General features: G+C 53.3%; 1 protein-coding gene across 6 annotated transcripts; it reads left to right on the plus strand.

The window, feature by feature from the left end:
• Positions 1 to 1,489: 1,489 nt before the first annotated feature.
• Positions 1,490 to 25,831, plus strand: INAVA (innate immunity activator). 6 transcript variants are annotated; one of them, XM_017896578.1, is made up of 10 exons: positions 1,490 to 2,058; positions 8,654 to 8,802; positions 9,784 to 9,908; positions 10,417 to 10,533; positions 11,249 to 11,471; positions 18,095 to 18,148; positions 18,983 to 19,193; positions 19,472 to 19,645; positions 21,564 to 22,248; positions 23,656 to 25,831. In XM_017896578.1, exons 1-10 carry the CDS (start codon positions 1,778 to 1,780, stop codon positions 23,746 to 23,748), a joined length of 2,112 nt encoding a protein of 703 aa, XP_017752067.1. In that variant the 5' UTR covers positions 1,490 to 1,777; the 3' UTR covers positions 23,749 to 25,831. The 6 variants fall into 6 exon arrangements, with proteins under 6 accessions (XP_017752067.1, XP_017752069.1, XP_017752070.1 ...); XM_017896580.1 differs by having other exon boundaries at positions 2,040 to 2,058; positions 8,739 to 8,802; XM_017896581.1 differs by lacking the exon at positions 1,490 to 2,058 and adding an exon at positions 5,185 to 5,448.
• Positions 25,832 to 26,363: the final 532 nt, after the last annotated feature.

Consider the following 26,363-nt stretch of genomic DNA (forward strand, 5'->3'; position numbering starts at 1 on the left):
TTCTCTTCAACTTCAGTATAAAAATCTTAAATCCTCACCTAGCCCACAAGGCTCTTAGTCATCTTAGCTCATATAATGCCTTTGTACAAATTAGAGAAAGCCACCCTCTCTAGGCAGATACAGCTCTGACCAAACACAGGGCGAGGTGGGTGGAGAATGGTGAACCTTCCCTCTTAGTATGGTGCACAACCTGGACAACCACATGGAGCTGCCTTACTTTTGTTTGTTTGTTTGTTGTGTGTGTGTGTTTAGTTGAGACAGAGTCTCACTCTGTCACCCAGGCTGGAGTGCAATGGAGTGATCTTGGCTCACTGCAACCCTGCTGCATGGGTTCAAGCAATTCTCGTGGGTCAGCCTCCCGAGTAGCTGGGACTACAGGCGCACAGCACTGTGCCTGGCTAATTTCTTTGTATTTTTAGTAGAGATGGGGTTTCACCATGTTGCCCATGCCATTCCTGAACTCCTGACCTCAGGTGATCTGTCCTCCTTGGCCTCCCAAAGTGCTGAGATTACAAGTGTGAGCCACCGCACCTGGCTGTTCATTGTGGGTTTTTTTTTGTTTTTTTTTTGTTTGTTTGTTTTTGTTTTTTAGACAGGGTCTTTCCCTGTCTTCCAGGCCGGATTGCAGTTTCGGGATATGGGCTCACTGCAACCTCCGCCTCCCTGCTCAAGTGATCTTCCTACCTCAGCCTCCCAAGGAACTGGGACTGTAGGTGTGTGCCACCACTCCTGGCCAATTTCTTTATTTTCTGGTAGAGACGGGTTTTCACGATGTTGCCCAGGCTGATCTCCAACTCCTGACCTCAGGCAATCCTCTGGCCTGGGCCTCCCAAAGTGCTGGAATTATAGGTGTGAGCCTCTGCGCCTTGCTGCCCTGCTTCTGGATGAGCCCCTGACTGACGAATTAGCTTCGTCTCTCTTCCATGCTCTTTCCCTTTACTCCCTCCTTATCCCAAACCCTAACCTCCCTGCAGCTCCTGAAACCCGCTGTGCTCCCTTGCTGCTATGCTTTTGTACACCTGTCACTGCTGTTTCAAGCCCCCTCTTATCTTCTGGTATTGCTTCCTCTGGCCAAGCTTTGCCAAGGCTCAGCCTGGGTCAGCCTCCCCTCTCCTTGCCCGGGGTCCCAGCCCTTATTTCAGACACTGTGCTGCTTCATCACTCGTCAGATTGGATACTCCTCCAGTGAATAGGGCTGGAGCTTTGATCCATCGGGCTGGGCACTAGTAGGTGCTCAATAAATGTTTAGTAACAAGTGAAAACTGGGAAGTGAATGAATGGATGAATGGGGACACAGCAGCTCGCAGCGGGCAGCAGGAGGCGCTCGCCGAGAGGGTGCTCCTTCCCTTCAGAGCCAGCCCGAGTTCAGCCAACGGCCCCGGCGGGAGGAGTGGGAGTGGGCCGGGGCCGGGGAGGAGCGGCCATCCCCGCGCGACCCACACACCCGGGATCCGCCGCCCGCAGCGCGGCACAGCGAGGGGTAGGGCGCCTGCGGGGAGGACAGGGTCGGAGGAGCGCCCTTCTGCAGGCTCCTTTCATTCTTCCACTCGGGGGTCTTCAGGAATGAAAACTGGCCCCAGCCAGGCCAGAGCGCGCGAATGAAAGGCGGCACTGGGAACAAGAGAGAAGCCTCGTCCCGCCTGGGCTGCGGAAACTGGCGGCGCCGGGGGTGTCCCGCCGCGCGGGCGTCCGAAAGCGGGGCAAAGGGGACAGCCTCGCCCCTCGAGCGGCTGCTCCCGCAGCTCGCGCACCCCTGCGGGTACCTCGTCACTCCCGTATGCGGCCCCGTCCCGACTCTTGGATTGGACTCTCCAGTCCCTTCTTGCGTCTTCCCCTCTTTCCTCTGGGCCTTGGTATGCCCCAGGGGACAGATGTCTTGGGATCTTTAACATTTGGGATGCTGCAAATGCCAAAGTTAAATGAAATACCTCCGGGGAGGGCAGGCCGCGGGCAGGCTCGCGGGGAGGGAAGATGGCCTGGACAAACAGGTCCTGAAGCTGCGAGGCTGGAGCGGAGGGCGCAGGGGCAGGCGGGCGGCGCCGGAGCTCCATGGGACAGGTAAGCGGGAAAACTTCGGGGCACCCAGCGCGGGTGAACTGGGGCGGGGGATCGGGCCCCTGAACCCATGGTCTTCAGCCTTAGCGGAGGGAGGGTGCCTACAGGGAATGGGGTTATTTTATCAAGGGGGCAGGAATTCTGAGTTCCTACCAAAAATGCACCCTCCCAGCCCCTCAACCTTTCTCCGTCGACCTTCTTCGTGCCTGTGGATCTTCCTGGCCAGGTTCCGGGAAGCCAGAAAGCAGCCAAACAAAAGGAGCAAAGTCGGGCCAGCCTGGATGTGGAGGGCGCGGTGGGGAGGGGAGCAGGGTGGACAGGACAAAGGGGCTTTTTAGAGAAAGCCTAGAGGTCTCATTTCAGGGCGCATTCCAGTCTGGCTCGGAGTTCCCCTGTCCCAGCCCACTCCACCTTTGCTTAGTGGAGGCGAACACCTTTCCTAGTGAGCAGGGAGCAGATGCAAGTAAGAAAACAGTGAAGGAACCATCTCCCACCCTTCTTGCCTGGAGGGTCCCGGGCTATTTCACTACTTCCTTTTTTCACTGTTGGCTCTAGCGCTGGCCATTGATTCCTTAATTCATGAAGTAAGATTTTTAGCAGTGCCTGAGACTACTTTGCTGGGGGCTGTTGGGGATGTGAAGATGGTAGGATCAGGCCCTTGCTTTAAAGAACTTCCAATCTGGTGTTATCAGAAGACGCTAGAAGAAGGAACTTTAAAAAAAAAAAAAAAAAGGAGAGTGGATGGCTACCGCGCTGGGGAAGAGTTTTCTGATTCGGGACTTGTCCTTAGGAAATGAAAACACTAAAGAGGTCCAGTTTCCCTTCCCTGGGGAAGGGCTCTTGTCTGCAAAGATCAGATTCCAACTACTATAATGTTTTGCAAGGAAATACCACTTCCTCACCAACTGGTGGTCTGGATGGTGCTCTAGGGTTTGGGGCTGGGGCATCAGTCCCCTGACTCCCCAGCCTGGCTGGAGTGGGGGGAGCTGTATCGGATTCCCAGCTGGCCTCTGGAGTGCCCACCTCCCCCATTGGTATTTTGAATTGAATGACATGGCTATCAGAGAGCTCCAAGGATGGCTCCCTGGGATTCTTGGCAGGAAGTTTGGTTTGCTAGCTCCCTTCCAAACCTCAGATTCTGCAGGGTTGGGAAATATTGAGTGTGAATTTGGGGGAGCAAAGCGTTTTTGAGAATTCCAAAGGATCAATGCAAACAGATTGAGCATCTGCACTAACCTCCTCTGAAGTCAGAGATGGTGGATTACCTGAGGGCAGGGATTCTTAACTGGGTTCATTGGCATTAGGCATCTGTAGATAGAATTCAGAGGGTTTGTAAACTAGGTGAGGAAAAAAAAGATATTGTTTTTCACCAAACTTTAACAGATTTTAACATCACCTTTAGTTGTGAAGACAACAAATCACGGTAGCATTGGCAGTACCTGTGACTTTGCCATTAATAGATTTCACAGTTTCACATTGTAGTCACAGCTATCTTGAAATATTGTTTACACTCAGCCCTTGTATGAAATTACCCACTGCTAGACCCTGCTTAATGTTAATAAAGAAGCATATATATTGCTATGTTTTTATATTTTTAGAACTTTATTTCATATAATTGACTTTTTTAGTGATCTTCTTAATTTTATTTTATGCATTAAGAAATGTGAACTGTGAGCCAATTCTAGAAACTTCCACCAACCCCCACCTGGAGCTGGGGGTGGGCAAGGTGGAGGAAGGGCCGCTTATGCCCAGAGTTAACCCCTCTCTGTTTGACTTTGTAAGAAAGTGCCAAGCCTCTATGGGGAGGGACTGTGTGTCATGGAGGACTGGGGAAGGGCAGGACTGCAGGCTCTTTGGGAGATCCAGAGAACAAGCTCCCCATGGGGTGCTTGGGGTGGGGGGAGGAGGAACTGTCCCCTGTTAGGGCCCCTCAGCCTCAGCCTGGGCAGAAAATGAGGTGGTCAGCCTGGAGCACTCTGGGGCTAGCATTGTTTGGAAAGAGGGTGTGTACAGGAATGTGAAGGTGTGCTGGGTGTGTGTACCGGAGCAGTGGGGGATGCTGGCGGACTCCAGTCCCATGAGTTCCGCTCCACAGGAGATGCCTGGTGAAAGCAAACTTCCTCTGTCTTCTCTGCACTCGGGGGTGGGGAGTGGGGAATGAGGGACAGGGCTCTTTAGGGTCTGGGGGAGGGGAAGCAATCCAGACATATATTGAGGCACTGGAATCTGGGTGGGGGGAATGGTGGGAAGATCAGAGAGTGGGGGGAAAGGGAGGTGGTAAGATGAAGACTTGAGGGGTGCAGCCTGCTAGGGACAGGCAACAGTCAGCCTTAGTTCTGCTTCCCTCTGTGAAATAGGCTAGATTCCAGTTTCCCATTTGCTTGGGGGTCGGGAGGTCTCTCCTCAGGGGAGACCTTGAGGCTTATTTTTCTGTAGGAAATAAGTTCCATTTTGGTCTCTGGTTCCTTGCATTTGGGGAGTGGGCTTAGGGTCTGGGGTCACAGTGGACCTCCTGTGGAGTAGGGAACAGGACTTGGGCTCAGGTCAGTGCCTGTCAGTGCCCCATGAACATGCGTTGCTGGGAGATGGATGTAATAATAAACAGAGAAGTGATGGCCTTGATACCCCTGGGGAAAAATGTCTGGGATAAAAAGAACAGCCTGATCCTCCCTCTCTAGGATTCTAGAACTTCTGCATATTGGAATTCCAGCTGCCTTGCCTGAGGTTTTAAAATCCTCACCCGGTAGAGATAAAATCCAGGCCTTGGTCTCCATTTCGGTATATGGGGAAGAGCAATGACCCATCCCTGTCAGTTTGTAAATGTCCTACTTGTTTTCTCAGTGGACAGTGAACATCTCACCCTGCTTCTGGGGGGCTTAACAGGCCTCGATTTCTGGAAAGAGAAACTGAGGTCAAAGGAAGGCAGGGAGAGCCAGGGTCAGGACAGGAGAGCACGCAGGTGCCTCACCTCGGAACGTTGTACTAGGGTCTCTTGAGGCCATGAAGACATGACCCTTGTTGTTGCCTTCTTTGGGGATTCCTCCATGGGAGCCCCTTTTTCCCTGCTACCTTCCTGCCCCCCGGAAGTGCAGAGGCCCAGGAGCTGCCTGCCGGCACCAGTTGCACGGGATTAGTTCAGGGAAGGACTTGCTCACCTGCTCCTCCCCTCTGACTCAAGTCATAACAAGTAACCTGGTTCCCCTGGCCCGGCAGCCTGGGAGGGACGGCAAGGCAGGCAGGTGAGCCGAGACAGATGGCCAGCAGCCCCGTCTGCTGGAGAGAGAGCACAGGCTTGTGGCTTGGGAGACCCTGAGGCGACATGCAAGGGCCCTGCGCCCCCTGACTGGAAGTAGGGGCTGTTTCTCAATCTCCTGGACAAAAGCCCAGAAGCAGGTGAGGGCGGGGTAGGTGGAATGGGTCTTTGGGACTGAGAGCAGGCTGGCCTGGGAGCGGAGGAGCCCAAGCAGTGACCATCACCCCCTCCAACCCCCACCCCTGCCAGCCTATGTCTGGGGTGTAGGGATGACAGAGGGGTGTTGGTGGGCTTGGACAGGAGCCTGTACCTGTGGTTGCCCAGGCCTTAGTTTCCACCAGAGGGAGGGCAAGCAGAGGTGAGCTGGGACAGGCCGGCCCAAGACCTGGCTTTGGGGGACACACTTGGGATAGAGGAGGATCCCCCATGGCCCAGCCTGAGGGAAGGTGCTCTGGAGTTTACCTCCCTCCCTCCCTCTGGGCCCCTTCTGGTCTCCTCTGCCTTTTTCTGGGGACATTGTTCAGCCAGGTGGCTGCTTTTTAGGGCCCAGTACTGGGGCTTGAAGAGGCCCAGGAGGGATCCCTGTGTTGGGGAGGGGGTGGGATGTTACCTGAACTGCCTTTATCTAAAAGCAATGCCTTAGACACTTAAGACTCATAGCCTCCTGGGAGGGGGTGGTGCCCTCGCTCTCACCTGTGGACTCTAGGGCAGGTTCCCTACAGCTGTGGAGGGCGGCCTCGGCAGAGGCAGATGTGGGGGTCTGCTACATGGCTGTGTGGTTTCCTTCTTGGCCTGACATTGACCAAGAGGTCGAGATTCAGACCGGGGACCTGGAAAGGCCTTAGACACTATGCAGTCTTTATTGTGCACAGGAGGAAAGGAAGCCCAGGGAGGCCTGGTGACTTTCCCAAGGTAGCACAGACCCAGCAGAACCAAGCCTTGATTCCACAACCGGGCTATGGGCTTCTGACGCTGTTCTCTTTGCTCTACTTGGGGCGGCAAGTCATCCCAGAGAGCACCCAGCATCAGCCTGGGGCCACCGGGAAGATCAGTGCCTCCCCTTTGACGCTGGCAGTGAGAGGCTGGGCTGAGCTGGGAGAAGGGACAGCTGGCGGAGACAGGAGGCGTGCTAAGGTACGCCACTGTCCCTGTAAGTCCCCGCTCCTCTGCAACAGTCTCAGAGCCCCTGAGAAGCAGGGCCTGAGTTGGCCCAACTTTCCAAGGCAACTACTTAGTGGTTAATAATTCATTAGCAAGCGTGACTAATTAATGGCTTCCCCTCCCACATTACTTCCTCCTCTGTCCAAAGCAGACACACTCAGCGTGCTAGCTGAGACCACCTTGCTTCCTAGCTCTGGCTGCATCTTGCCCTTGGCTTCTGGGGAAGGTGGGAGGATGGCTAGGATGAGTGGGAAGGGGTGGGGGTGAGCTGCCTGCTCCTCTGTCCTGTTCTTATCTCTATGAGGGATAGAGTTTGGGACAGATGGACAGTGCAGAGCTAATAGTCATCCTAAGTACTCTGCTGGGTGGGGTCCCAGAATATATGGCCAATCTTTCAGAACTTTGGCCTGTTTGCAAAGGCCTCCCATAAACTTAAAAAAAAAATAATTCTCTCATGCATTCTCTAGACTTCCTTGAATAATTGAAATTCCAAAGTGCAAGGTACATGCTGCTTTTAGGGCTTTGTGTTTGATTGCTGCTGCCTGTAGTTGCTGTGTTGTTTATGTAGGTCTATAAAAGTTCTTGATCGTCCTGCTCTTATCATCTTGATGGGTGGAGACATATCACTGGGGACCTGGCTGACAGCAGTCCCCTCTCTGTTGGCCTTGCTTTGTTACCAGCTTTCCGGCCGACTTTTCTGTCCTGTTGGCTGCCTGCAGAGGGGTGGAGCTCGCCTCCCCCACCCTGCGGCCCCGCGCTCTGAGGAGGCAGGATAGGCTCCAGACAGAAACTCGGAAGGACTTTTGGACTCTTGCTCAATGGGCTGACTCAGTGAGGAGGTGGCTGGGCTCTCTTTCCAGACCAACCGCCTGCACGGGCTCTGCCTACCCCTCCCACCCCTGCTGCAGCCAGCAGCTGCCAGGCCCTGACCAGCTGGGACCCCAACCAGGGGTGTGGGTTGGTGAGGAGGGAGAGGGGGCGGGCACAGGTGTTATCTGGGTGACTGCTCCCTAGCTGAGCCAACACAATGGGATGGCACCTGTACCACCCGAGTGTTCTCCACCCCGAAGCAGGCAGAGGAGCAGGTGATCTCCTTTCTGTCCTTGCGCAGCTTCTGCTCTAGTCACTGCTCACCCCCTATGTGTCAACTCTTGACAACCCTGACAGACACAGCCCTGGGTCTCCCCTGGCTGTGGGGTGTAGGGGATCCAGGCTGATTCCCCTTCAAGGGTCTCTTAGGAGCAATTGATGGCTTGAAAGTTGTTTGAGGGCTTTGGGACAGCTCTGTGGCATACAGTGGCCGCACATGTCTGTAGATGTGAAATTCAGAGTCTAGGGCGCCAATTCAGAGAGCAGGCATCCTGGGCTTTGGAGGTCCCAGACCAGGGCCTTGGCCATGTGCCTGCCCACTTCTTGAAGTGCCCTCGGCCACTGGGGCAGTAGGACATGCCTCACACCTCCTGGGTTCCTGGGTTGAGGATAGCTGTGTCCCATAAAGACGTCTTCCCCTTCCTCCTTTCTTATTTTTTGGAGACAGGGTCTCTGTTGTCCAGGCTGGAGAGCAATGGCGCAAACACGGCTCACTGCAGCCTTGACTTCTCCAGGCTCAGGCAATCCTCCTGCCTTAGTCTCCTGAGTAGCTGGGACTACAGGTGCACACCACCATGCCCAGCTAATTTTCATTTTTGGAGAGATGGGGTCTAAGTTGTCCAGGCTAGTCTTGAACTCCTGGCCTCAAGCACTCCTTCCGCCTTGGTCTCCAGAAATGCTGGGATTACAGGTGTGAGCCCCCATGCTGGGCCCCCTTCCTCCTTTCTTTGTCATCCCATCCCATTTCTTTGTCCCCCTCCTTTTTATCCTGTCTCTGCTCTTTTCCTTCTTGCCTTTCTCCCCAGTCAGGTGGCTCTTGTGGCTACCACAGTTGTCAACCTCCTTAGGCCTAAAGGACTTTGGCCCAGAGGGGAGCTAGGCTGGGCCCCTGAGTGTCCACTGAGAACAGGGTTTGCTGGTGAGGCCCACAGTCCCTTCTCTCTGGCAGCACCCCCAGTGCCAGAATCTCCCACCCTAGATGGTTCCTGAAGCACAGCCCTCCCACTCCCCTGCTCTTAAGCATCTATTAAGCTTTTTGTAACCAAGATGGTTCATATCTAGCTTTTTTGTTATTGTTCTCTTTTCTCTTTAAAGCTGGGGAAACTCCAGGCTACCTGCACATCCTGGCCCAGGCTGGTCACGGTATCCCCCCTCCCTGCTCTGTGCCTTCTCCTTCCAGAAATCCACCATGGAGAGTAAGGATGAGGTCAGTGACACCGACAGCGGCATCATCCTGCAGTCTGGTGAGTGTTCAGGGAAATCCCCCTGCCCTGGTCCCCGGCCCTGACTCCTGAGTTCTGAGTCCCCAGGCACTAGGGCTGGCCCAGCTGAGACTCCCAAGGGCTGAGAGGAAGGGGAGGGAGAGGCCTCTGCTGGGAGGAGGGGGAGGTTCTGGAAGGGCTGCAGCCTCAGGGACATGTGGAGTTTTCCTCCCTGGAGAAAACTGGCTTGGAGTTTTGGTTCTATCTGGAAGAGGAATCTGCAGTGTTCAACTTTAGCCACAGTTGAGAAGCTGAAAAATCTCAGTCAGGCACGGTGGCTCATGCCTGTAATCCCAGCACTTTGGGAGGCCAAGGTGGGTGGATCACAAGGTCAGGAGATCGAGACCATCCTGGCTACCACATAGTCCCAGCTACTTGGGAGGCTGAGGCAGGAGAATAGCTTGAACCTGGGAGGTGGAGGTTGCAGTGAACCGAGATCACAGCATTGCACTCCAGCCTGGGCAACAGGGCAAGACTCCATCTCAAAAAAAAATATATCATCTGGCCAATGTGAAGGTCTTGCCTCTCTGTTTGGCCAGACCTGTGGGCCTAGTCTGGCCTAGTTTTGACAGAGGACAAGAAATAAGAGGCTTTTGTGTGTGTGCAAGAGAGACGGGTAGTGGGGAGAGGGAGAGAGAGAGAGAGAGAGGAAGAAGGAAAAGAGGAAGGAGAAGGGAGGAGGAGTGGGGAGAGGACTGCATGGGCAGAACTCCCTCCCTTGCACTGCCCCTACTGTAGGTCAACCTGGTAGGACGACCCTCCCTTCTGAGCTGTAACATTTGTGCAGCCAAGAGACATGATGTTTTGCGGCTGTGACACAGGCCACAGCAGGCAGCCTGCAATTTGTGGGCAGGCATGAGATGTGTGTGTGTGTGCATGTGTGCTCCCCTAGGGGTGGTCAACAAGTAACGGAGGAGGCTTCCACCTTCAGCCTCCCTGAGCATGTGCCCCCGACCCTTGCAGGCCCTGACAGCCCAGTTTCCCCAATGAAGGAACTGGCCCATGCAGTGCACAAGCAGCAGAGGGCCCTGGAGGCGAGGCTGGAGGCCTGCCTGGAGGAGCTGAGGAGACTCTGCCTGCGGGAGGCGGTGAGGCCCCAGCCAGCACACACAAGCATGGCGTTCATCTGAGGGGCTGTGGAGCCATGTTTGGGGATGCGGGAGCTGGGGAGAGGGAGCCCCATTCTTGAGGGAATTCTGGACATCAGGCTGGGGGCTGGGGGCTGGGGCCCAGAGTCCCCATGACACAGTGTTTGACCTTGCGCTGGATGGAGAAGAGTCAGACCCAGGCGGGGGCCCAGGCACAGAGAACAAAGCTCATCAGGGGCTGCAGAGGGACTGCGTAGACATAAGTGCATATGAGTGCTGTAACCTGGGTCGGTGTAGCTCTGGAGGAAGTGATCAGAGGAGGTCTGAAGGGAAAGGGGAGGGGTGCAGAGTGGGTCTGAAGACAGGAGAGACAGCGTGGAGGATGGGATGGGGGAGGAGGGTGGAAGGTGGTCCCAACAGGGCCTCTGTGGAAGGCAGGTACTTGCAGTGCAGGGGCCAGTGGCCAAGGCTGTGCAGGGGGCCTGGCTTGACTCTGCTTCCTCCCTAGGAGCTGACGGGCACCTTGCCAGTGGAGTATCCCCTCAAACCAGGGGAAAAGGCCCCCAAGGTTCGCCGCAGGATCGGAGCAGCTTACAAACTGGATGACTGGGCCTTGCACAGAGAGGTGAGGAACCTCAGGAAGCTGCCAGTACCCCTCGATCCCCAAAGCTGATCACTGAGACGCCACACCTTAGCCCAGTACCCTGGCAGGTTCCCTTCCACCCCTTCACACCCAGTGAGGGTGCTTGGCTGCATGTTGGCGAGGGGCACCATGAATATGTAGCCCAAACGGCCGTGGAGAAGGGGCGCCACCATGGAACCGCAAGCTGGGAGCTCAAGGGAGGACACTGGGTTTGGCCCCAGTGGGCAGAAGATCAGTTAAGAGCGCCAGCCACCAACCCAGCGGCAATAGCCTGCTCAGACAGGTTACTCTGGCCCCTACGGCTGTCCTCCTTTCTTAGGAGGAGGTGGGGGCAGTCAGGCCCTGGGTGCCCTTTCCCCGTGGCATCAATGGCAGCAGTTTCCCATGGGCCAGCCTGCCCCACCCTTTGGGGTCAGGAGTGAAAGTGTCCCACTTGGGTTCCCACCCTGCCCGGTTCAGCAGGCAGGTTGGTGGGTGGGTGCCAATGCCAGCTTTTCAGGCTGACAAGTTTGCTTTTCAGCTCCTCCCACCCCTCCACCCTCTGCTCCACGTCCGTCCATTGGTGCTGCTGTCTGCCTCTCTTCTGTCTTCAGGGCTTAGGACTGGGACCTAGAGCACTGTGTCAGGGCCACTCTCTACCCTCTGGGCCCTCAATCTCCCTGCCTCTGTCTAGCCTCACTCCTGCCCCCTCTCTCAGGACCCCCTAAGCAGCCTGGAGCGCCAGCTGGCCCTGCAGCTGCAGATCACAGAGGCAGCCCGTCGGCTGTGCCTGGAGGAGAATCTCAGCAGGCAGGCTCGGCGGCAGCGGAAGCACTCCATGCTGCAGGAGGAGAAGAAGTTGCAGGAGCTCCAGCGCTGCCTGGTCGAGCGGCGGCGCAACAGCGAACCACCTCCGGCTGCTGCTCTCCCCCTGGGCCGAGGTGAGCCGGCTGCCCCCAGGGCCCTTGGGCCATGCTCCTTAAACGAGCTTTTGAGGGATGGTGGGCGCACAGCCCCGTGCCACTGCCTTTGCATTCGGCTCCAGCTGGGTAAAGCTGATTCTCGGGTTCAGCTCCACCCCATCCTAATTCTCTGTAACTTCAGCAAGTCTTCCATATCCTGTGAGGTCCTCTCCTCCGTCTACTTAGAAAACACCCTACTCTCTCCTTCCGTACCCTCCTCAAAATGCACTCCCTTCAAGAGACTTCCTACACAGAGATACTTCTCAGCTGACCCTGAGCTGAATCCAAGTTGCATTCAACTGGGTAGCCCAGGCTGGTCCCGCTGCCCTCCAGGCCCACTGGGTGATGGCTTCTCTGGGTCAGGGTAGTGTGAGGCTCACGTGAGCCCGAGGCTTTGAGTTGATGTGTAGTCCCCTGGCCTGAGTTAGGCAGCAAAGGGATTGACCACTGCTTTGTGTTACTGATTGCTGAATTGTTTCAGGGGTCCACAGCTACTTAGAAGATGTTCAGGTTGAAATCCAGCAGCACTGGTGCCACACCCCACAGCCCCTTAAGTATCTACAGCCACCCTGGTCAAGGGTGGGATCCTTCCATGGCTGTTCTCTGCCCTCCTTGTGTCTATAGTTCAATCCCTGAGCTCCTTGGCCCAGAGACTGGTGGCTGTGGGGGCACCTAGTGAGTTGATGATGCCCAGGGCCCGCCACATCACATCAGTGTGTCCAGCCCAGGTTAGCTTCCAACAGGTGGTTCTGAGCCCTTAAGTGTGACTGCTTTCCTTTGTCCTGACCCAGGACTAGCCTATCAGGTCAGGACTTGCAGCTCTCCATTCCAAGCCCCACCGCAGTGGGCCCATGACTCAGCTCTGCCCCCTAGTCTCTCACATGGGGCCCAGACCTCCCCGGCTGCCTCAGAGGGAACCAAGAGGGAATGAGGCAGTGGCCCTGCAATAGAATTGGATTCAGAGGTCTCAGCCTTCACTCACATTCTCAGGCTCCCATCCCTGCATATCGTGTTGGCTTTTTGCCAAGAGTACTCCTCAGCCTGGGAGCAGTCATGGGGAAGTTGGAAGGCCCTTGCTAGTCCCTGTGCCCTGTGGCCCATGCCTCAGGCAGGGGGTTATCTCAGCACAGGTCTCAGAAGTCCCTGCTCCCATCCATGGCCTCTAATTTAGGGTAGAAAGTGCGTGACCAGACACCACCCAGGTCACCTCCCACAGCCAAGAGTAGGTGATAAAGAGGAGGTGCCTCCATGTGACAGTTAACCCAGCAAACTCAGAAGACAGTGGGGCTGACCCAGGGAAAATGGCCAGACCTCCGTCTGGTTCCAGTGGTTCTGGCTTGGCCGCAGAACAACATTCCCAGTCTCTGAGGCTCTAATGAAAGACAAATTCTAAATCCTTACTCCACCCTCAGCAGGGACCCCAGGACTTGACAGCAGCCTTGAAAGGTAGCTGCTGATTTGGGCATGGAAGCCCCTAAGGGCCAGCTTGCTCTGTGCTTGCAGGCAGAGGTCAGAGTGGTGAAACGTGCCAGTTGGTTGCAGTGCCTCCTGCTCCCCGCTGCAACCTCACACTGCCCAGCAGCCTCCCCTACCCACCGGTGCTGCCATTGCTGGGAGCTTCTGCCCATGATGGGTGGCAAGGGAGTGTCACCCTGATGCTGCCATTGTGACCCATAATGCTTCTTGCTGGGAGTCAGGAGCAGGCCAGGACTGGCTGGGGCTCTGTAGAAGGCAGGAGGATGAGATTCTGAAAACTTGGAGCACTCAGTCCAGGTGAAGACAGAGCTGTGGAGAGGAGACAGCTGGTGCAGCTGCTGACTTTCCCGCATCAGGAATCAAGACCCCACTCGCCAACTTCAGGCCCTGGCATCTAAAGTCCTGTCGTGAGAGCACAGAAGGGATCAGTTCTAGACAAGTAATTTCTGTTTTGTGGCTCCTCTGCCCATCTGAGCCCTTCTAGAAAGGAGAAAGTAAAGCAGAATTATTAGTAGCTGAGGTGTTTTGAATTAAAAGGGAAGGCCGGGCACAATGGCTCATCCTGTAATCCCAACACTTTTGGAGGCCGAGGTGGGTGGATCATGAGGTTAGGAGTTCAAGACCAGCCTGGCCAACATAGTAAAACCCCATCTCTACTAAAAATACAAAAATTAGTCGGGCATGGTGGCGCATGGCTGTAGTCCCAGCTACTCAGGAGGCTGAGCCAGGAGAATCGCTTGAACCCGGGAGGTAGAGATTGCAGTGAGCCGAGATCGTGCCACTGCACTCCAGCCTGGTGACAGAGTGAGACTTCGTCTCAAAAAAAAAAAGGAGGCCAGGTACAGTGGCTCACACCTGTAATCTCAGCACTTTGGGAGGCCGAGGCGGGTGGATCACTTGAGGTCGGGAGTTCGAGACCAGTCTGGCCAACATGGAGAAACCCCATCTCTACTAATAATACAAAATTAGCCAGGCATGGTGGCACATGCCTGTAATCCCAGCTACTTGAGAGGCTGAGGCAGGAGAATCACTTGAACCCAGGAGGCAGAGGTTGCGGTGAGCTGAGATTGCAACATTGCACTCCAGCCTGGGCGACAAGAGCGAAACCCTGTCTCAAAAAAAAAAAAAAGGTGAAAAAAGCAAACAAACCAAAAACCCAAACAAAAAACCACCCTGCCCCTTTGGGCTCCATACAAGGGTAATTCAGTTTGGGAAAGTAACTGTGCTAAGTGAGAGTCATCAGCCATACTCCGCAGTGGCAGGGAGCAGTCAGGTATTGAGCTCATTTACTAGGGTGAAGCCCATGAGGGCCACCTGGCACCCACCTGTGCAGTGTAATAGGTGCTCTGATGCATTTGTTGATCAACAACACCAGCCATTAGCAACATCCTCGTAGCATTCCTTTTTTTTTCTTTTCTTTTCTTTTTTTTTTGAGACAGAGTCTCGCTCTGTCACCCAGGCTGGAGTGCGGTGGAGCCAACTCAGCTCACTGCAAGCTCCGCCTCCTGGGTTCAAGCCATTCTCCTGCCTCAGCCCCCTAAGAAGCTGGGACTGCAGATGCGCGCCACCACCACGCCAAGCTAATTTTTGTATTTTTAGTAGAGATGGGGTTTCGCCAAATTGTCCAAGCTAGTCTCGACCTCCTGACCTCAAGGGATTCTCCCGCCTCGGCCTCCCAGGTGGGGAGATTACAGGTGTGAGCCACTGCACCTGGCTTCTCATAGCATTTCTGAGATGATGGAAATGTTCCGTATCTGTGCTGTCCAATACAGTAGCCATTCGCTGCATGTGGCTATGGAGCATTTGAACTCTGCCTAGTGTGACTGAGGAACTGACTTTATTTAGTTTTAATGAAAATAGCTACATGCGGCTAGTGGCAACTGTTGGACAGCACAGCCTTGGAGGAGGCTCAGCGTTTTTGAGTATAATCTCCACTGTTACCCCTCCACCTGGGGTGTCCTGTGATGCTGCTGCGGGGCAGAGGTTGGGACAGTGGGTGAGATAGTGAGCAGCTCTCAGAAACCTGAATCTTTTTTTTAAATCGTTTTAGAGATAGGGTCTTGTTCTGTTGTTCAGGCTGGAGTGCAGTGGTGTGATCATACTTCACTGCAGCCTTGAACTCCTGGGCTCAAGTGATCCTCCTTCCTCAGCCTCTAGGAGCTGGGACTGCAGTCATGTGCCACCACACCCAGCAAATTAAAACAAAACAAAACAAAAACTATTTTAGAGATGGGATCTTGCTTTATTGCCCAGGCTGGTCTCAAACTCCTGGTCTTAAGCAATCCTCCTGCCTCAGCCTCTGGAGTAGCTGGGATTACAAGTGCGCCTGGCCCAATAAAAATCTTTATTCCTAAGGTTTTTATAAAAGATCAAAGGCAAGAGACCAGAATTCAGTAAGAGGGTGTCTCTTTAACTGAACCCTAAAGCAAAGGCTACTTGTGAGCCAAGCAAAGCATGGGCTGGCTGTCTACTCAAGAGTCAGGCCCAGCTTCTGGCACCGTGTGTCCTGCAAATCTAACACCTGCTCTGGATAAAGATTTTTTCATTAAATTGTGGAGCAGGCTGGGCATGGTGGCTTAAGCCTGTAATCTCAGCACTTTGGGAGGCCAAGCAGGAGGATCTCTTGAGCGCAAGAGTGTGAGACCTGCCTGGACCATATAGGGAGACCCTGTCTCTACAAATAATTAAAATTTAAAAATTGGATAGGCATGATTGTGGACACGTGTAGTCCCAGCTACTCAGGAGTCTGAGGTGGGAGACTGATTGAGCTCAGGAGGTCAAGGCTGCAATGAGCTGTGATTGGGCCACTGCATTCCAGCCTAGGCAACATCGTAACACCCCGTCTTTAAAGAAAAAAAAAAGTTGTGGAGCAAAGGTTAACAAACTTTTCCATAAAGAACCAGATAACACGTATTTTAGGCTTTGTGGGCTGTTTGGTCTTTATCACAATTGTTCAACTCTGCTACTTCAGTGCTAAAAAAGCCAGACATTACATAAACAAATTCATAGCAGTGTTCCAACAAACCTTTATTTATAAAAGCAGCCATTGAACTGGATTTGGCCCCTGGGCCATAGTTTGCTAACCCCTGTTGTAAGGGCTTTCAAGATGGTTGGAACTTTTTACTTTTCTTTAAACTTCCTGTGTAATGCTCATGCATTTGAGATGCAGGCTCATAGGGGAGAGCCCATAAAGGGTTGTGGTTAAGAGCAGACTCCAGTCAGACTGTCTGGGTGTGAATTCTGACTCAACCAGCTTTGTTGAATGTACAACCTAAACCACGTTACTCAACTCCTCTGAGACGTGGTTTCCTCAACTGTCACTTGCAGATGATAACATCTGCCTTACGTGGTTGTTATGAGAATTACCTGAATTAATATATATAAAGTGCTGTATTTAGAAATGTATTGGCACAGTAGAAACATTAGCAATTATTACTTTTTCCTCATCTTCATTCTCAAACATAGTTGCAAAAGTTTCGTTAGTTCCATCCAGGTCACTTCAGGCTTATTCTTAAGATCTGAAGGCTTGACCGGGTGTGGTGGCTCATGCCTGTAATCCCAGCACTTTGGGAGGTCGAGGCGGGTGGATCACCTGAGGTCAGGAGTTCGAGACCAGCCTGGCCAACCTGGTAAAACCCTGTCTCTACTAAAAATACAAAAATTAGCCAGCCATAGTGGTGGGTGCCTATAATCCCAGCTACTCGGGAGGCTGAGGCAGGAGAATCGCCTGATCCTGGGAGGCAGAGTTTGCAGTGAGTCGAGATCACGCCACTGCACTCCAGCCTAGGTGACAGAATAAGACTCCATCTCAAAAAAAAAAAAAAAAAAAAATCTGAAGGCTTAAGTTTGTTCAAGGGCAATAGCAAAAATGAGTTCCTCTGATTTCCTAGGTAACAAGTGCTGCTATACCATGCAGAAAAGTCACACTACATTACCTTCAGGCGACTTGCCAGATTACCAACTGAAGAACCTTCCGTGAGGCCAGCTGGCCAGACCTTATCTTAAATTCAAATTCCTATCTTGCGTTGCTCTTGTTGTTGGTAATGCAGCAGGTCTCACATTGGGATCTTTGAATTGTATTTGTGATGTGAGATGATTATACACAAATTAGAGTGAAATTCCCTCTTTTAAATTTGAGACAGGGTCTCACTCTGTTTCCCAGGCTGGAGTGCGGTGGTGTGATCACGGCTCACTGCAGCCTCAACCTCCCAGGCTCAAGTGATCTTCCCATCTCACCTTCCCGAGTAGCTGGGACTACAGGCACTCACCATCATGCCTAGCTAATTCTCGTATTTCTTGTAGAGACCAGATTTCACCATCTTGCCCAGGCGGGTCTTGAACTCCTGGGCTTAAGCCATCCACTGCCTTGGCCTCCTAAAATGCTGGGATTACAGGCATGAACCACCACACCTGGCCATGAAATTCTTTTTATCCCAAGGGCTTCTAAAATGACTCTTTGTCTTTCCTTTCCACTGCCAATAAGCCCTGCCAGAGGACACCCTTTTTGTTTTTTTTGACAGGTGGGGAAACTGAGGTCTATAGCATTGAAATGGTTTATTCAAGGTTGCAGAGCTAATATCAGAGTCAGGATTAAAATCAGGTTTCCTGTCTCCTAGCCTGTGCCTTCTATTTTTTTCTACTTCCATGTAATAAGTTTATAGCCAGGCCAGGTGCAGTGGCTCACACCTATAATCCCAGCACTTTGGGAGGCCAAGGCAGGATGATCACTTGAGCCTAGGAGTTCAAGACCAGCCCGGGCAAGACAACAATACCTCTTCTCTACAAAAAATGAAATAATTTAGCTGGATGTGCTGGCATGCCCCTGTGTTCTCAGCTACTTGTGAGGCTGAGGTAGGAGGATCTCTTGAGCCTGGGAGGTCAAGGCTGCAGTGAGCCATGATCACACCACTGTACTCCAGCCTGGTCAACAGGGTAAGACCCTGTCTCTGAAAAAAAAAAAAAAAAATTCACTCCCAATGTGTATTTAGCAAACAGTGGGTATTTCCTCATAACGGATGCTGTCCTGGGGGAGTGATCAGGCCTGAGCTGCTCAGCACCGCTGGTTACTCATATCTGTTTGTTCATTTCTTCACTTCCTTCTCTTCTCTCCCCTTTGTCTTTCCCAGAGCTCAGTGTCTCTGATGACAGCTCCCTGTCAGATGGGCTCCTCCTGGAGGAAGGTAAGAAGGACGTTTGGGGGCCTGTTGTCAAGGCTGGACTCCTACTGCAAGACCATGGGGTTTGGGTAGTTTTCTGGTATAGAATTTAAGTGGGAGTGAAGGCTAGGGTGCCAGGCTTAGGTTTTCCGCTTGGACCTCATGTCGATTTCCATGTGCCTTTGCACATGCTCAGTTGAAGGTGGGGAATGTGCTGATCTTCCATTCTGGAAGCTCACTATTTTTACAGGGAAAGGAAAGGTGAACTCCAAGAGAACTGATCAACCCCAGATGTCCCTCCTTCACTTTGGGATTTGATTTCAAGATGCACCAGTCAGAGCCAAAGAGCAATCTGCCCACAATCATTGCCGTTTTTGAAAAGAAGGGAGCACTGGGGGAGGAAACACAAGTCTATAGATTAAGAACCCTGTGTACAAACCATGAGGATGCCAGGGTCAAGGTGGATCGAGAAGCTGTTACAGTCCTGCCCAGGGGAGTGCCCAAGCCAATAAGGAAATAGGCCATATGGGCATGGCAGGAACAAGAGAAATAGGTAAACAAAAGATAACTACAGACATGGTACCAGGAATAAAGGTTAGAAAGTGGAGCACTGTAAGCCCAAGAGAGTCAACCCGGGAGTCTTCTTGAAGGAGGAAGACATAAAATAGTGCTGTGTGGGAAGGAGTAAGTCTCAAAGAAGAAAACATGTTTGAGCATCTAGGGCTGGAGCCATGGCCTGGAGCAGCCGCACAAGCCAGCATGGGAGGGAGAGGGAGGCATGGGCTATGGTTTGTGGAGGTTCTTGTTGGGCCGGTTCCCCCAGCCTCTGGCCTTACCAGGTTTCTTTTACTCCTGCAGAGGAATCCCAAGTGCCAAAACCTCCTCCAGAGTCCCCAGCCCCACCTTCTCGGCCTCTCCCACCCCAAACCCTTGAGGGTCTGCAGCCAACAGAACCTGAGCCTGGGGGCCCGGAACGGGCTCCAGTCCAGAACAGCCCCTGGAAGGAGACCAGCCTGGACCACCCCTATGAGAAGCCCAGGAAATCTTCTGAGCCCTGGAGCGAATCCAGGTCAGGATCAGGGAGGGAAGGGAGAAGGGGAGGGCTGGGAGTTGGTGGGAGCTGTGCTGGGGACGGCCATAGGCTGGGTGGATGGAAGAGTGGAAAGGTGGAGGAGAGAGCTCCGGCAGCAGGGATGGAAGCATGAGCCTTGGCAGATCCCCAAGGGTGCTGGCAGTTTGCCCCACTAACTTTGGGAGCCCCTTCCACTGCATCCCCATTCTTCTGCACCTCTTGAGCTCCTGAATGGAGGCATTCCTGCCACTGACCTGTCTCTAATCCTTTTGCAGCAGCCCAGCCACCACACCACAGGATGGGCCCAGTGCCTCTAGCCTGTGGCTTCTGGAGCCTGCCTCCTACCACATGGTTCCCATCCGTGGTATTCCTGGCCAGTGGCAGGGCCGCACCAGTGCCCCAGCCACCCCTGAGATGCAGGGGAGGAGGGGCCAGTCGCAGTCTCTGAGGTAAGAGACAGCTTCCCCAGAGAGATGGGGAACCCACTCAGAGCTTATCGTTGGAGGGTGGGAGCTCCCAGGACACAGGTGGGACAATGCTGGGTGACACATGGCTAGTGCCTTGGCTTCTCTTAGGGTCTCTTCTTGGGGCGTCTCTTGACAGAGACTACATTGCAACCCGCAAAGCCAAAGGCCATCCATGAAGCAAGTTGTTTTCTTCCAAAGACTCTAGTTTTGTCTTTTTGCATAACTTGATTCAAATTTTCTACCCTTGCCATGTTTCCTCGTGCTAGTAATTATTGGTCACTGACAATAGGCAATTCACTTTTTCAATTGACGCACAGTTGATTCTCATTATTTGTGGTAGTTATGTTCTATAAAGAAAAATTGACGCAAATCCTGAATTAGCAAATACTGTATTTCCCCTGGGGAAATATAGGGTTAGGTTCCTGTGAGCCTTTGGTCACATTTTGCATCAACTGATTAATATATAACCTTGTGTTATGTGAGTTTCTGCTTAAGGACACCTTACTTAATATGGGTTGTTGATCCATTAACTCATGGCCAACAGCACTCTAACTCATACCCGGATGAACCTTACCTAGCACACATATTTTCTCCATAAGGCACACCATAGCCTTTTCCCAGTATGCCTTAGGGAGGAACAGTAGATAGCACTTCAGCACTGTATCTGGGGCCATTTTAAACAGCAGAATCACCAATCAAAGCAAAAACACACACACTACATAAATATGCCACAAAAAGGACACTGTGTGCTTACAGCATGAGAACTGAAACATGAGGGCAGAACATGGCCTCGTTTAACCTCAACTGAAACTTAAAGAGACTCAAATTTGTCACTCTTCTGCAGTGTCCAAGAATGACCATGAAAGCACTGTGTATATTGCTTTGGGGGTTAAAAATAAAGTTTAGCAACTAGAAAAATTACAAATAATGAATCTGCAAATAATGATAATTGATTGTATGTTACTTTCTAAGTCATCTGCTACTTGGTAATAGTTTAAATGGTTAAGTGTTGACAGGCAGTATTGGCCATACCATGGGGGGACTGGGACACCATGAAAGCATTGCTGAATTCTCCGTCAGCTTAAATTTGCTGGTCAGGCAGCACTGAACTGGGGGCAGCTTGGGACAACTGCTCTCAAGTAAAGCAATGGATTTTATTTAGTTTTTAATTTGTTTTTTGAGGCGGAGTCTTGCTCTGTCGTCCAGGCTGGAGTACAGTGGCGCAATCTTGGCTCACTGCAACCTCCGCCTCTCGGGTTCAAGTGATTCTCCTGCCTCAACCTCCTGAGTAGCTAGGATTACAGGCATCCGCCACCACAAAGCAATAGATTTTATATTTTACATGCTACAAGGGCCATTTTACAAACCATGCCTTTGTGCAAATTAGGAAAAGCGGGACACAGCCCCATACCTGGGTGCATTAGCAGAGTGAAGCAAAGGCTGGATTTCAGCCCCTGCCAGTCCTGGGCTGCATGTAACTGCTCTGGGTACCACATGACAGCTTTTACACGTTCAAGTCAGGTACCTGGCAGTGCCTACCAAACAGATGCTGTGGATGATCTGCCACTGGACACGGTGTACCTAAGCTGAAAGTACTTACTGTAGTACTTTTAAAAGAGTACTTAATGTGCTACTTGATGTAGCACACTTTACATGAATCACAAGCTTGTGAATGCAGCAGGTACACATTTGCACACAGTGAGGGAATGTGTTGCACCCACACAGCCCAGCAGAGGGTTTGTTGGTTTGCTTTGGGAGGTTTGACCTAAGACCCTTGCAGGAGGGCCATGCTTGGGCCTTGAGGTAGAGCAGGATTCACCTGTGTTAATTCCACCTCCCATCCCAACCCCAGTGGAGAGTTTCTGACCCCCACACTCAGAATGCCTCTTTCCCTCTTCAGGGTGGATTCCTTCCGGGCGGGTCCTGAGGGCCGAGGTCGCAGCGCCTTTCCCCGCCGCCGCCCCACTCACTACACGGTGACAGTGCCAGAGTCCTGCTTTCCCACGACCAAGCCCCCGCTGCCCCACGCCACCTGCCACTCCTGCTCAGAAGACAGTGGCTCTGACATCTCCAGCATCTCCCATCCCACCTCACCGGGCAGCAGCAGCCCTGACATCTCCTTTCTGCAGCCTCTCTCCCCTCCGAAGACCCATCGTCACCGCGGGGCCTGGGGCCCAGCCGGCAGCAGAGAGCTGGTCGCCCACCACCCCAAGCTACTGCTGCCACCTGGCTATTTCCCGGCGGGGCGGTACGTGGTGGTGGCTGAGAGCCCCCTGCCGCCTGGCGAGTGGGAGCTGTGCCGCGCAGCCCCGGGCCCCGCCTACGAGGAGGAGGGCACTCCCCTGCGCTACCAGCGGCTGGTGCCCTCCCGCAGCCGCATTGTGCGGACGCCCTCCCTGAAGGACAGCCCGGCAGGCCGGGGGCTCAGTAAGGCCGCCGTGTCCGAGGAGCTCAAGTGGTGGCACGAGCGTGCACGGCTCCGGAGCACCCGCCCCCACTCACTGGACCGCCAAGGAGCATTCCGGGTCAGGAGCCTGCCCCTCGGGAGAGAGGGCTTCGGGCGAGCCCTGGGACCCCGGGCACAGGTACGGCTGCTCCGGAGGGACCCCGGGGCCAGGCAGGAGGGCTGTCTTGCTGGGGAGGGGCTACAATTCTAGCATGTCCAAGGGTAGAGAGGCATCAAAGCAGCAACCTAGTGGCCGGGTAATCAAACCCCAGCTAGGAAGAACAGGCCAAAAAATCATTTCCTCTTGGCTTTGGAAGGCACTCTTGGCTTCCCTGGGGCACCTCCTAATTTTGCCTGCCATGTCTAGCTCAAAAGCGTATACACTGGTGGAGATGATCCCGAAAATAGCTGAGACTTTTTCCCTCCCTAAATGATGATCCACAAAGCAGATAAGCTTCTTCATGATCAAAGGTCTAGTCCAAATCAGCCCCTCAAACTTCCATTTGAAGGTCTGGGACAAAGGGAGAGTAGGAAGTGTGTTGCAGAAGCCAGAACCTGTGATTTTCTGGGCATCAGCATCCTCCCTGACACTCCTCCCCACCAAGCCGAGAAGAAGAGTGGCATCAGAGTTAAGAGCACCGATCCTCAAGCTAGACAACCAGGTTCAAATCCCAGTTCTGCCACTTACGAGCTGTATGATTGGGCAAATGACTTAATCCCTTTGGACCTAGTGTCTCCTCCCCTGTGAAATGGTAGTAGTAGAGTACCTGTCTCATAGGGCTGCCAAGAGGCTGAAATGATTACAGCAATGCATGGTAAGCACTAGATATGTGATACTATCATCTGGGGCCACAGAGGCCAGGGAGCAGGCTGGAGGGTAGTATACAGGATAGAGCACCCTGATACCGGGTAGGGTGGCAGCCTTGGTTTTCTTGGCCCCTATTTCTTCATTCTGGAAGTGGGGAGCCACACACAGGAATCCTTTCTTTATTCTTTCTCCCTGGTATGGAGGGCTCTGCAGGGGATGTGCTCCAGAAGTTACCAACAAGCTGCTTCTTTGAGACCCCAGGTTCCCAGCAGGCCCAGCTGCGTGTCCCTCCCCCACTCACGGTTCTTTGGACTGCAGCTGGCATCCTGGGCCTGGCAGCACCCTGGCCCTAGTCCCAGGCCGCGCCCTCCAGCTGACGTGCTTTTCCCTTCCTGCGCGCTTGGGCCTGTCCTTGGCCGGATAGACCCAGCCCATCCCAACCTGCCAGACAGGGAGGGTGATGAGAAGTGAGCCCAGGAAAGGTGGGGGAGGAGGAGGTCAGGGTGCCTGTCACACCCCAAAGGAACCTGGAGGAAAATGTGTAAAGGGGGTCTCTGAAGGACAGAGAGCCTCCTGGGAGGAAAGAGCTGAGTGCCAGGGCCTGCTGCTGCACTGCTGCTGCTGCTGCTTCTGCTGGTCAGTGTCCCTAAGGGATAAGGATGGTGTAACTGCGCCTGCAGTCCCCGCTTTTCGGTCCGGTTCATTTACCCACCTCTCCTTTCTTCCTGACCCTGGCAGGTGCCCACAGTGTGTGTGCTGCGGAGATCGCCTGACGGGGCCCCTGTGCAAGTCTTTGTACCTGAGAAAGGAGAGATCATCAGCCAGGTGTAACTCTGCACCCCATGCTGGAAAGACTGTTTCATAGAGGGGCTGGGCTGAGACCCCCTACCCCTGAGTGCCTCTTCAGCTCCCCCATCCCCATCGCAGGCCGATGACCTGGAGCTGAGACCTTTTATGTTTTTTTTTACATGACTTTTTTCAGAAGCCCTGACCTAAGGATTTATATATGTGGATTGTCCTCAAGACCCCTGTGATATGATTATGCTTTATCCCCCAGAATTTAGCCTACTGGACTTAAGGCCTTGCCTGTCTGACTGACAGCCTCTATCTCCTTATGCAAGACAAGTGGCAGGGGATGAGTGAAGCAGAGTGGGCCACCTTGGGAGTTCTCCAATGCTCTGTGCTCTGGTTCTAAGAACTTCCCTGGGGAACTGCCCCTGGCCCTCCTGTCCCACTATTGCTGGAGGCTGGACATGGTACATACATGGTACATGAGAGTCATGCACATGACTCTCCCCCATTTCCCAGGTCTCTGAGTACCCCAGCCTGGGATGGGGGAGAATCCTTTCCCCTTTTCTAATGTGCTCTGTGATGCACACACCAAGTGGTAGGTCAAAGGTCAGTATATCCTGGTGGTGTATTGTCTTGCTAGACTCTCCTATTTTCCTGATCCCATAAATCCTCTTTAGGGACCCAGTCACTATACCCTGTCTATGCCCTGTGGGCTCCTAGACCTCTGAGCATTGAGTCAGTGGCATCATGGTTTGTAGCCTCAGGGAGTCCGGCGGGGAACTGGTCCATGCTGGTGGTTAGTGGCCACCTTTTGACAGCCACCCCTGGGCATCTCAAGGGCTTGCAGCCCCATTGCTCCTTCTAACATTTTGTTTGTTTGTTTTTGAGATGGAGTCTCACTCTGTCACCCAGGCTGAAATGCAGTGGCAAGATTTCGGCTCACTGGAACCCCCGTCTCCTGGGTTTGAGCAAGTCTCCTGCCTCAGCCTTCCAAGTAGCTGGGATTACAGGCAAGCGCCACCACGCCTGACTAATTTTTGTATTTTTAGTAGAGATGGGGTTTCATCATGTTGGTCAGGCTGGTCTCAAACTCCTGACCTCAAGTGATCTGCCCGCATTGGCCTCTCAAAGTGCTGAGATTACGGGCATGAGCCACCGCACCTGGCCCTTCTAACATTTTTTCATCGTAGTCCCGAAAACCAATACTTTACAAGTGGTTTTGGAAAGGCACCACTTTTGTGGCATGTTCTGGTTGGGGGAGGGAGTCACAGTCCCTACTGCCCCCACCAGCTATGCCTCTGCTCTGAGAAGGTGCTTATTTATACCAACATGGACGTACTTACTCCCAAGGACTGATGAGATGCTGAATTTTCTTTGAGGGCATTCATTATTTGTCCCAGCTGCAGCGGCAGGGACCACCCAGCCATCCCTGGGTTCTCATCCTAGGGCCTTCTTTGCTTCCAGGTCAGGGGACCTGCTTCAATGAGAAAGCAACTGAGTTGAGGCTAGGAGAGGTAGGGAGAGCTAAGTTCTGACTTTACCTGTGCAGAACTCTGCTCCTATGTTACCTGGACTGGAACAGACTGTGAGTATAGCGGAAGGTTCAACCTCTGGTGTCTGATCTAAAAGAGGCACAGTTCTTCCTACTGGAAAGAAAACGGTGTAGCTGATTGCACAAGGGTGCCAAGGGAAGACCCAGGATGGCCCATCAAAGGAACCTGTGGGAGGACGCAGGAGGCTGAAGGGATGCACCTGGCATTTCTCTCACTGTGCTCTTACCGCATCAGCAACCCCTACCTTTTGGGCCTACTCTGCCCCTCATGTGTGAATACCCTGCTTGGATGTTGTGCTTTTCTGGTTTGTCTCTAAGCCCCTTTCCCCAGGGCATGTTGGTTTCCCTGGTCTCTCAGTGTTCTAACTGGAGCCCAGAGCGCCTTGGTCTGAACCAGGAGATGGCTGAGCACTGGCCTTCCACACCTAAGCGTCCTTTACATTAACTTATTGGTCCTGTATAACACCTGGTGCCATTGCCAAGTGGCTGTGTCCTCACCTACAGAGCTGGAATTGTGTGGGGTTTAGTGCTAAATACTTCAATAAAGTCTGTTTTTTTGTGATTGGCTGAGCTGGGGACGAGGGATTATTATTATTATTATTATTATTATTATTATTATTTTATTTTTATTTTGGTGTGTGTGTGTGCGCGCGCCAGGTTTCCTGAGCAGAGGCTGAGCCCGGCCCCTTGGGCTGCCCGCCAAGGTGACTGAGTTGCCCGGCCCCTCCAGCTGGGCTGACCAGGTCCCTGGGGAGCTGGTGTGATGGGTTACCTGGTAGAGGCAGGCTCTCAGATTCTCTGCTTCCGGGGCAGGGTGGAAGCCAGCACAACCGCTGTCAAAGCTCCTTACGGCCTCCTCTTCAGTTTGAGGAGCTGTCCTCTGGGAGTCACTTCCCCAAGAAGGACAGGGGAGTGGCCAGGCAGAGGGTAGAGATGGGTGGCTCAGCGCCTCCAAGCCATTCCTGGAGCTTTGACTGCCCGGAGCCCAGGCTCATGAGAAACAGCCTCTTCCCCATACCTGGAAGACTGGGGCCCCTCCTTGGGGTGGTGAGGAGGCGGGGCTCTCAGCCCCCCGCCCGCTGCATGGGGTCCCGCTGCGGCC

Source organism: Rhinopithecus bieti, unplaced genomic scaffold (genome assembly GCF_001698545.2).
Source record: "Rhinopithecus bieti isolate Rb0 unplaced genomic scaffold, ASM169854v2 scaffold_24392, whole genome shotgun sequence".
NCBI lineage: Eukaryota > Metazoa > Chordata > Mammalia > Primates > Cercopithecidae > Rhinopithecus > Rhinopithecus bieti.